The 12,346-nt window shown below is 42.5% G+C and overlaps 1 protein-coding gene across 1 annotated transcript in view; it reads right to left on the bottom strand.

Annotated features, from left to right (window-relative positions):
* Nucleotides 1-12,346, bottom strand: part of UBR3 (ubiquitin protein ligase E3 component n-recognin 3) — a 1,090,259-nt gene that overhangs the window by 42,539 nt on the left and 1,035,374 nt on the right. The window contains 1 exon segment of the mRNA XM_053698420.1: nucleotides 5,924-6,133. Coding sequence (XP_053554395.1) covers nucleotides 5,924-6,133 — 210 coding nt within the window.

Here is a 12,346-nt window from a genome sequence, read left to right as displayed (position 1 = left end):
GAATGTAAGGGTTCAAACGGAAACCCTTGAAGAACTGAAAGAACCAAATTTAGACTCCAGGGAGGAGTCAAGGGTCTGTAAACAGGCTTGATCCTGACCAAAGCCTGAACAAAAGCTTGAACATCTGGCACAGCTGCCAGTCATTTGTGTAACAAGACAGATAAAGCAGAAATCTGTCCTTTTAGAGAACTCGCTGATAATCCCTTATCCAAACCTTCTTGGAGAAAGGAAAGGATCCTAGGAATTTTAATCTTACTCCATGAGAATCCCTTGGATTCACACCAACAGATATATCTTTTCCATATTTTATGGTAATCTTTCTAGTCACAGGTTTTTTTGGCTTGTACCAGAGTATCGATCACATAATCCGAAAACCCACGCTTAGACAAAATCAAGCGTTCAATTTCCAAACAGTCAGCTGGAGAGAAACTAGATTTGTATGTTCGAATGGACCTTGTACTAGAAGATCCTGTCTCAAAGGTAGCTTCCATGGTGGAGCCGATGACATATTCACCAGGTCTGCATACCAAGTCCTGCGTGGCCACGCAGGAGCTATCAAAATCACCGAGGCCTTCTCCTGTTTGATCCTGGCTACCTGCCTGGGAATGAGAAGGAACGGTGGAAACGCATAAGCTAGGTTGAAAGTCCAAGGCGCCACTAATGCATCCACTAGAGTCGCCTTGGGATCCCTGGATCTGGACCCGTAGCAAGGAACCTTGAAGTTCTGATGAGACGCCATCAGATCCATGTCTGGAATGCCCCATAATTGGGTCAACTGGGCAAACACCTCCGGGTGGAGTTCCCACTCCCCCGGATGAAAGGTCTGACGACTCAGATAATCCGCCTCCCAGTTTTCCACTCCTGGGATGTGGATCGCAGACAGGTGGTAGGAGTGATCCTCCGCCCATTTGATGATCTTGGTCACCTCTCTCATCGCCAGGGAACTCCTTGATCCCCCCTGATGGTTGAAGTAAGCAACAGTCATGTTGTCTGATTGGAATCTTATGAATCTGGCCTTTGCTAGTTGAGGCCAAGCCCGGAGAGCATTGAATATCGCTCTCAGTTCCAGGATGTTTATCGGGAGAAGAGACTCTTCCCGAGACCATAGACCCTGAGCTTTCAGGGAATCACAGACCGCGCCCCAGCCTAATAGACTGGCGTCTGTCGTGACAATGACCCACTCTGGTCTGCGGAAGCTCATTCCCTGGGACAGGTGATCCTGAGTCAGCCACCAACAGAGTGAGTCTCTGGTCTTCTGATCTACTTAAATCACTGGAGACAAGTCTGTATAGTCCCCATTCCACTGTTTCAGCATGCACAGTTGTAATGGTCTTAGATGAATTCGCGCAAAAGGAACTATGTCCATTGCTGCAACCATCAACCCTACTACTTCCATGCACTGAGCTATGGAAGGCCGTAGAACAGAGTGAAGAACTTGACAAGCGTTTAGAAGCTTTGACTCTCTGACATCTGTCAGGAAAATCTTCATTTCTAAAGAATCTATTATTGTTCCCAAGAAAGGGACTCTTTTTGACGGAGACGGGGAACTTTTTTCTATGTTCACCTACCACCCGTGAGATCTGATAAAGGCTAGAACAATGTCTGTGTGAGCCTTTGTCTTTGAAAGAGACGCTTGAATTAGGATGTCGTCCAAGTAAGGTGCCACTGCAATGCCCCTGGGTCTTAGAACCGCTAGAAGGGACCCGAGCACCTTTGTGAAAATCCTTGGAGCAGTGGCTAGTCCGAATGGGAGAGCCACAATAGGTAATGTTTGTCCAGAAAGGCGAACCTTAGGAACTGATGATGATCTTTGTGGATAGGAATATGCAGATACGCATCCTTTAGATCCACGGTAGTCATAAATTGACCCTCCTGGATTGTAGGTAAAATCGTTCGAATAGTTTCCATTTTGAACGATGGCACTCTGAGAAATTTGTTTAGAATTTTTAAATCCAGAATTGGTCTGAAAGTTCCCTCTTTTTTTGGGAACTACAAACAGATTTGAGTAAAACCCCTGACCTTGTTCCACAGTTGGAACTGGGAGTATCACTCCCATCTTTAACAGGTCTTCTACACAATGTAAGAATGCCTGTCTCTTTACTTGGTTTGAAGATAAGTGAGACATGTGGAACCTTCCCCTTGGGGGTAGTTCCTTGAATTCTAGAAGATAACCCTGAGAGACTATTTCTAGTGCCCAGGGATCCTGAACATCTCTTGCCCAAGCCTGAGCAAAGAGAGAGAGTCTGCCCCCTACTAGATCCGGTTCTGGATCGGGGGCTACCTCTTCATGCTGTCTTGGTAGCAGCAGCAGGTTTCTTGGCCTGTTTACCCTTGTTCCAGCCTTGCATTGATTTCCAAGCTGGTTTAGTCTGGGAAGCGTTACCCTCTTGTCTAGAGGCTGCCGAGTTGGAAGCCGGTCCGTTCCTGAAATTGCGAAAGGAACGAAAATTGGACTTATTCTTAGCCTTGAAAGGTTTATCTTGTGGGAGGGCATGGCCCTTTCCCCCAGTGATGACTGAAATAATCTCTTTCAATTCTGGCCCAAAAGGGGTCTTACCTTTGAAAGGGGTATTAAGCAATTTTGTCTTGGAAGATACATCCGCCGACCAAGACTTTAGCCAGAGCGCTCTGCGCGCCACAATTGTAAACCCTGAATTTTTTGCAGCTAACCTCGCTAACTGCAAAGCGGCGTCTAAAATAAAGGAATTAGCTAACTTAAGTGCGTAAATTCTGTCCATGACTTCCTCATACAGAGTCTCCCTACTGAGCGCCTCTGTAGTGACAGGAATAATGCACGAAATAGGTTGAAGGAGGTAACCTTGCTGTACAAAAATCTTTTTAAGCAAACCCTCCAATTTTTTTATCCATAGGATCTTTGAAAGCACAATTGTCCTCAATAGGAATGGTCGTGCGCTTGGCTAGAGTAGAAAACTCCCCCTCGACCTTAGGGACTGTTTGCCATGTGTCCTTCCTGGGGTCGACCATAGGGAACAATTTCTTAAATATAGGAGGAGGGACAAAAGGTATGCCTGGCTTCTCCCACTCCTTATTCACTATGTCCGCCACCCGTTTAGGTATCGGAAAAGCATCAGGGTGCACCGGGACCTCAAGGAACTGTCCATCTTGCACAATTTTTCTGGGTTGACCAGATTGTCACAATCATCCAGAGTAGATAGCACCTCCTTAAGTAATGCGCGGAGATGCTCTAATTTAAATTTAAATGTCACAACATCAGGTTCTGCCTGCTGAGAAATTCTTCCTGTATCAGAAATTTCCCCATCTGACAAACCCTCCCTCACTGCCACTTCAGATTGGTGTGAGGGTATGACAGAAAAATTATCATCAGCGCCCTCCTGCTCTACAGTGTTTAAAACAGAGCAATCGCGCTCTCTCTGAAATGCTGGCATTTTGGATAAAATATTAGCTATGGAGTTATCCATTACTGCCGTCAATTACTGCATAGTAACAAGCATTGGCGCGCTAGAAGTACTAGGGGTCGCCTGCGCGGGCATAACTGGTATAGACACAGAAGGAGATGATGTAGAACTATGTCTACTTCCTTCATCTGAGGAATCATCCTGGGCAACTTTACAATTTGTGACAGTTCTGTCATTACTTTGTTTGGACGCAATGGCACAATTATCACACTATATTTGAAGGGGGAACCACATTGGCTACCATACATACAGAACATGATCTATCTGAAGGTACAGACATGTTAAACAGGCTTAAACTGGTTAATAAAGCACAAAAACCGTTTTAAAACAAAACCGTTACTGTCTCTTTAAATGTTAAACAGGGCACACTTTATTACTGAATATGTGAAAAACTATGAAGGAATTATCCAATCTTTACCAAATTTTCACCACAGTGTCTTAATACATTCAAAGTATTGCACCCCAATTTTCAAGCTGTTAACCCTTAAAATGTGGAAACCGGAGCCGTTTTTCATTTTAACCCCCTTACAGTCCCAGCCACAGCCTTTGCTGCAACTTCACCAATCCCAGGGGGGTATATGATACCAAATGAAGCCATCTAGGAACGTTTTTAGTGGATTCCAGACCCTCACACATGCAGCTGCATGTACTGAACTCAAAATTAACTGCACAGTAATGGCGCGAAAATGAGGCTCTGCCTACTACAGAGAAAGGCCCTTCCTGACTGGGAAGGTGTCTTAACAAGTGCCTGGTGCTAAAAAACGTTCCCCAATGTTATAAAAGTGTGAAATTCAACTTCAAACTGCATATAATACTTAAATAAAGCAATCGATTTAGCCCCTAAAAGTGTCTACCAGTTTATAGCCCATAATAAGCCCTTTATTCTGTTTGAGACTAAGAAAATGGCTTACCAATCCCCATGAGGGGAAAATGACAGCCTTCCAGCATTACACAGTCTTGTTAGAAAAATGACTAGTCATACCTTGAGCAGAAAAGTCTGCAAACTGTTCCCCCCAACTGAAGTTATCTCATCTCAACAGTCCTGTGTGGGAACAGCAACTGATTTTAGTTACTGTCTGCTAAAATCATACACCTCTTTTAAACAGAACTCTTCATCTCTTTCTGTTTCAGAGTAAATAGTACATACCAGCACTATTTTAAAATAACAAACTCTTGATAGAAGAATAAAAAACTACAACTAAACACCACAAACTCCTCACCATCCCCGAAGAGATGCTACTTGTTCAGAGCGGCAAGGAGAATGACTGGGGGGGCGGAGCCTGGGAGGGACTATATGGACAGCTCTTGCTGTGTGCTCTCCTTGCCTTTCCCTGTGGGGGAGGAGAATATCCCACAAGTAATGGATGACACCGTGGACCGGACACACCAATGTTGGAGAAATTGCATGCTCTATCTGAATCATGAAAGAAAAAAATTGGGTTCAGTGTCCCTTTAAGTGCAAGTCCCCTTTACCTAGAAGACAAAAAGCACTTACCTGCAGTCTAGCTGTCCGACAGGAAGACAGCTCACAAGGCGTGAAAGGACACATACTCCTTACAGAGACCTGTAGAAAAAGAAAGAACAGAGTAACCAACTCTGGCTTTCTTTAACTAGGGCAGCAATATGTTAGGAAACAAAGTAAGCACAACCTTACAACTTCCTAACTGCTTAAAAGCCACCACTACTGTACTGAAGAGATCAACGTGGACTCGGATAAACCCAGATCCTTGCTTGCAGGGAAAAGTACACAAGAATGATCAATTCTTCAGACACCAAAACTTCACCTCCTCCATTGACAAAGGCAAAGAGAATGACTGGGGATTACGGGAAGGGGAGTGACATTTAATAGCTTTGCTGTGGTGCTCTTTACCTCCTCCTGCTGGCCAGAAGTGATATTCCCAATAGTAATTGAATGACGTTGTGGACTCTCCATATCTTAGGAAAGAAACATATAGACTGTAACATAAGGCAATCATTAGAGAACCTACACACAGTCAGAGCTTTGCAGCAACACAGAAAATTTGGGCAGAGGAGACATTCTGCACAAATATTACAACAGATTAAGGTAAATCACCAGATTTGCTTTTATGCTACTTAATTTTAGGGATAGTGTGTGTGTGTGTGTGTGTGTGTGTGTGTGTGGGGAGGGGGGGGGGGTTAACAGCCAGCTCCAGTGTGTTTGGGTGTCTTTTGCCTCTTCCTTGTGATGACTCATGGACTCTCACCATCTGATGAAAGAAAAATATTACTTTATGCTACAGTATGTATATAGACTCCTTTTCAAGCTCTTATTTAGCACTAGGGTCACGTAAAACTTTGTGAGTATGTTTCTTGTAAATGACACCACAGGAAAAACCAAGACAACACATCATGTGAGCAAATTTAATAAAATATGTTTAACTATTAATTGGTACAATACTCTTTTACACTTGAATCTGGAAATTCTTATGCATAGGTTTAATAAACAGTAAAATTAATATTCTTACCAGTACACATTCACAGTAACTCTGTTGTTTGCAGCAAAGGCCCTTTAAACAAACAAATGTGCCACAAACTAGACAAAGTGCTGGGTCCTTGGGAACCTTTGTGCAGACTGTGCAACATTTTCTATGGTAATATTGGAAAATAGTATTGTAGTTTTCTGGCAACTGAAGAAGGCGGGGCAAGTCCCACTTCATATCCTGAATTAGCAAAACCTAGGAACAAGATGAACATTAACAAACAATACTGTAGCAGCAACATCAAATTTAGTAATCCATGGTAAAATAAAGATCTATAAATAAGCATGGCTCTCATATGCATAGCTTGTACTTATCTAACACAAAAAAAACTAAAGTAAAGAATACAAAAACAAATATATAAAGATCAACTGCATTATTTTTGTTTCTTGGTCGAAGGATAATATTGATAACTGGTTTTCTAAGAAAGCACAACTGATATCTAAATTTAAAATAAACTTCAGAAAATAATGTGGCTTATCCTATATCCGTTATGGAATAACATAGCAAAAAGTATGCCAGGGCATATATTATGAATATTAATCTGTTAAAGTAAAGTTCAAGGGGCATAGAGAGCTAGAGACTGGTGTGTATAAACCTTGCAGGCTTACTTTTTAAGCACATGCAAGTTATGTACACACCAATCAGTGGCTGTTTAGGCTCCAAGATGTTTATGGTCGAAAAGATGTAAATCTCTCTCTTTTTTTACCTACCATACTACACTCTTCTTTCAACAACTTCTTAGTATTCATAAACAACAAATATAAACCAGAATAAAGAAAACAAGTGAAAATCCATATGTCATGTTGATATAGAACACTTAAGTGCATACATATAGCTTTACTTTCTGAAGGAAACTTATTTTTTACTTTACTTATCACTTTGTTTTTGCCTTATGCTATTTGCCAGCAAAAATAAAATTTATGCTTACCTGATACATTAATTTCCTTCTTGGCAGTAAGAATCCACAAAAATATTCTTAAGCTATTGGAATTACTCTACCTGGCCACAACTTCCCCTACCCTCTCAGTAGTTCAGCCGGGGATAAGGAAAAAGTGAAGAGATACAAGGGGTACAGAGGTGCAAAAAAAAAAAACTGCCGCCATTACACATCTAGCATTTGGGCGGGGTCGTGGATTCTCACTGCCAAGAAGGAAATTATCACGTAACCATAAATTTTATTTTCCTTCTATTGGCAGCAAGAGTCCAGGAGAACATTCTTAACCTATGGGAAACCAATACCCAAGCTGTGGAGTTCACGAATGTTCAGGAGGGAAAAAGTAGGGAAAAAGTAGGGAAAGGCAGTTAATTACTAGGCACCACTGCTTGTAGAACCTTTCTCCCAAAAAATGCTCTGCTGAGGCAAAAACATCAAATTTATAGAACTTCGTCAATATGTGCAATGAAGACCAAGTTGCAGTCTTGCAAATCTGTTCAACTGAGGCCTCATTCTTGAAGACCAAAGTGGTAGACACCACACGAGTGGGATGTGTTGGGATTCTTAATGGGAGCTCCTAACCCACTTTCTTTTATGACATGCGAATCAGACTTCTCAAACAAAAGGAAATGGTGACAGCTGAGGCCTTATGACCCTTGCGCTTACCAGTATACTGGATAAATAAGGAAGAAGATTGATGAAACTCCTAAGTAGCGTGAAGGAAGAACTTCAACCCTCTGACCATATCCAAATTATGTATCAATCTCTCCTTGGAGGGATGATGGATTGGGACAAAGTGAGGGAACCACAATCTCCTGGTTGATGTTGAAAGTATTTACTGCCTTAGGCAGAAAGCCAAGTTGAGCCATCAACACAGCCTTATCTTGATGGATCATCAGATACAAGGATCACACATCAAAGCTGAAAGCTCTGATACTCTGTGAGCAGAGGAAATAGCCAATAGGAAAACCACCTTCCAAGTGAGTAACTTAATATCAACAGCATGCAGAAACTTAAACGGAGCCCTCTGAAGAACTATAAGAACTAAATTTAGGATCCAAGGAGGAGGAACAGGTTTGAAAAGAGGTTTAATTCTAACCTGAACAAATTATTGAACATCTGGCAAACTAGTCAACTTCTTGTGAAACAGACAGAAAGGGCAGAGATCTGACCCTCGATAGAACTGGCCGACAGGCCTTTCTCCAGACCCTCCTGGCGAAACTAAAGTATATGCAAAATCTTCACTCTACACGAAGAGAAACCTCACTGGTCACACCAGTGAAGATAAGTCCTCCAGACCTTGTAGATGCGTCTGGTTACAGGCTTGCGAGCCTGGATAAGAGTATCAATCACACTGTCAGAAAAGCCTCTCTGAGCTAAAATCAACCGTTCAATGTCCAGACAGTCAGCCTCAGAGTATCTAGGTTTTGATAAAAGAACAGGCCCTGAGTATGTACACTAGGTCTGCGTACCAACTCCTGCATGGCCACGCAGGGTCTATTAGAATAGTTGGTATTTGCTCCTGCTTGTTCCAAGCTACCATTCAGGGCAGAAGTACAATTGGTTGAAACCAATAAATTAGGTTAGGACCACTGTAGTGATGTTATCCAATTGGAATCGGATATACCGGGCGGAATTCAGTTAAGGCCACGCCGGAAGCACATTGTATATAGCCCTCAATTCGAGAATGTTTATAGAGAGAGACACTTCCTCCTAAAACCATGTTCCTTTGGCTCTCAGAGAACCCCGCCCACACCTCATCCGGAGAGACTCACATCTGTGGTGATTATTAACCAGGAGGGGTGACAGAAACTCGTTCCTAGGAGAAATGGGGTTGGGGATTGCCACCAAACAAGACTCCCTCTCGTCTGGGCATCCAGACAGATGATCTGAGACAGATCTGAAAGATATCCATTCCATTGTCTGAGCATACACAACTGTAGTGGTCTCAGATGAAAGCGAGCAAACGGTATAGCTTCCGATGCCGCAACTTTGAGACCCACCACCTCCATGCATTGTGCTACCCAAGGATGAGAATTGGACTGAAGCAGGTGACACCCTCTGAAGCTTCTTTCTGCGCCGATTTGTGAGGTAAAGCGCATGCTGACAGAGCCTATGATTGTTCCTAGAAAGTCTACCCTCTTAGCAGGGACAAGGGAGCTCTTATCCAGATTGACCTTCTAACCGAGCGCCTGAAAACACAAGAGCAACCTCTGCGTGTGGTCATGAGCCACTGGCAAGGTTTGAGGCTGAACCAGACTGTTTTCCAATTAGGGGCTACTGCAATCCCCTGCAGATGAACAGTGGCCAGATCATCTCCCAGCACCTTGGTGAACACTCGTGGTGCCGTAGCCAGTCCAAATGGAAGCACAACAAATTGGTAGTGTTTGTTTAGGAAGGCAAACTGTAGAAAATTGTAGTGACCCTACTGAATCAGGGGAAGGATGGATCTTATTTCCATCTTGAAAGTGGGAACGCTTAAGAACCTGTTGAGCCCCTTCAGGTCTAATATAGGGCGGAACGTGCCTTTCTTGGGGACCACAAAGAGATTTAAGTAAAATCCCTGTCAACTCTTTGATGACGGAACTGTAATTACCACTCGCATGGCAATGTCATCCATGCAGTGGAGTAGCACTGCTCCTTTTAATGGGTTTTCTTATTTCTTTGACAGCAAAAAGCAGTCCCTTGGGGACGGGATCCAAACATTATTCTGTAACCTTGGCAAACAATGTCCAACACCCATGGGTCCTGGACGGACTGAACCCATTACCTCTAAAACAGAGAAAGGTTGCCTCCCACACAACCTGGTCCCAGGTTGGGGGTGATCCCATCATGCTCACTTGCTATCTCTGAAAGCCTTCTTGGGTTACTTGTTCTTATTCCACCCTTGGGTGGGCTTCCAGGTTGTCCTGGGTGACTACCGCACTCCTCTGACTCTTGTTTGGACAAAAGGACCGAAAACCTCCCGCCGAACGACCCTTACGTTTAGATTTCTTACTGGAAACTTTTTATGACTGAAGAATAAACTACATATTCATTTATACAAGCCTGGTTCACCTCATCATTTTTAGATTTCTTGTCCTGTGGTAGGAAACTCCCTTTCCACCTGTGACTGTGGCTATGAACCGGACCGAACAGAAACTTGCCTAGTAGTCTAGATTTAGACACGTTATCCGCTGACCACGATTTGAGCCACAAGGCCCTCCTAGCTAGAACCGCAAAAAACATAATTTATGTAAGAACTTACCTGATAAATTCATTTCTTTCATATTAGCAAGAGTCCATGAGCTAGTGACGTATGGGATATACATTCCTACCAGGAGGGGCAAAGTTTCCCAAACCTTAAAATGCCTATAAATACACCCCTCACCACACCCACAATTCAGTTTAACGAATAGCCAAGAAGTGGGGTGATAAGAAAAAAGTGCGAAAGCATATAAAATAAGGAATTGGAATAATTGTGCTTTATACAAAAAAATCAAAACCACCACAAAAAAGGGCGGGCCTCATGGACTCTTGCTAATATGAAAGAAATGAATTTATCAGGTAAGTTCTTACATAAATTATGTTTTCTTTCATGTAATTAGAAAGAGTCCATGAGCTAGTGACGTATGGGATAATGATTACCCAAGATGTGGATCTTTCCACGCAAGAGTCACTAGAGAGGGAGGGATAAAATAAAGACAGCCAATTCCTGCTGAAAATAATCCACACCCAGAATAAAATTTTAATGAAAAAACATAAGCAGAAGATTCAAACTGAAAACACTGCCTGAAGTACGTTTCTACCAAAAACTGCTTCAAAAGAAGAAAACACATCAAAATGGTAGAATTTAGTAAAATTATGCAAAGAAGACCAAGTTGCTGCTTTGCAAATCTGATCAACCGAAGCTTCATTCCTAAACGCCCAGGAAGTAGAACTGACCTAGTAGAATGAGCTGTAATCCTTTGAGGCGGAGTGTTACCCGACTCAACATAGGCATGATGAAATAAAGATTTCAACCAAGATGCCAAAGAAATGGCAGAAGCTTTCTGGCCTTTTCTAGAACCGGAAAAGATGACAAATAGACTAGAAGTCTTTCGGAAAGACTTAGTAGCTTCAACATAATATTACAAAGCTCTAACAGCATCCAAAGAATGCAATGATTTCTCCTTAGAATTCATAGGATCAGGACATAATGAAGGAACCACAATTTCTCTACTAATGTTGTTAGAATTCACAACCTTAGGTAAAAAATTCAAAAGAAGTTCGCAGCACCGCCTTATCCTGATGCAAAATCAGAAAAGGAGACTCACAAAAAAGAGTAGATAATTCAGAGACTCTTCTGGCAGAAGAGATGGCCAAAAGAAACAAAAACTTTCCAAGAAAGTAATATAACGACCAAATAATGCATGGGTTCAAAAGGAGGAGCTTGAAGAGCCCCCAGAACCAAATTCAAACTCCAAGGAGGAGAAATTGACTTAAAGACAGGTTTTATACGAACCAAAGGTTGTACAAAACAATAAATATCAGGAAGATTAGCAAACCTTCTGTGAAAAAGAACAGAAAGAGCAGAGATTTGTCTTTCAAGGAACTTGCGGACAAACCTTTATCTAAACCATCCTGAAGAAACTGTAAAATTCTCGGTATTCAAAAAGAATGCCAAGAAAAAAGATGAGAAAGACACTAAGAAATATAAGTCTTCCAGACTCTATAATATATCTCTCTAGATACAAATTTACGACCCTGTCACATAGTATCAATCACAGAGTCAGAGAAACCTCTTTGACCAAGAATCAAGCGTTCAAACTCCATACCTTAAAATTAAGGTTTTGAGACAGAAAGACTGGTCTTAACGGAAGAGTCCACAGCTGGCAAGAGGCCATCCGGACAAGATCCGCATACCAAAACCTGTGAGGCCATGCTGGAGCTACCAGCAGGACAAACGAGCATTCCTTTAGAATATTGGAGAATACCCTTGGAAGAAGAACTAGAGGCGGAAAGATATAGGCAGGATGACACTTGTAAGGAAGAAAATAATGCATCCACTGCCTCCGCCCGAGGATCCCGGGATCCGGACAGATACCAGGGAAGTTTCTTGTTTAGATGAGAAGCCATCAGATCTATTTCTGGGAGTTCTCACATTGAACAATCTGAGGAAATACCTCTGGGTGAAGAGACCATTCGCCCAGGTGCAACGTTTGGCGACTGAGATAATCCGCTTTCCAATTGTCCATACCTGGGATATGAACCGCAGAGATTAGACAGGAGCTGGATTCCGCCCAAACCAAAATTCGAGATACTTCTTTCATAACCAGAGGACTGTGAGTCCCTCCTTGATGATTGATGTATGCCACAGTTGTGACATTGTCTATCTGAAAACAAATTTACAACTCTCTCTTCAGAAGAGGCCAAGACTGGAAAGCTCTGAAAATTGCACGGAGTTCCAAAATATTGATCGGAAATCTCACCTCCTGAGATTCCCAAACCCCTTG

This window comes from Bombina bombina, chromosome 1 (genome assembly GCF_027579735.1).
Source record: "Bombina bombina isolate aBomBom1 chromosome 1, aBomBom1.pri, whole genome shotgun sequence".
Lineage (NCBI taxonomy): Eukaryota > Metazoa > Chordata > Amphibia > Anura > Bombinatoridae > Bombina > Bombina bombina.
This window is presented reverse-complemented; position numbering and strand designations above follow the sequence as displayed.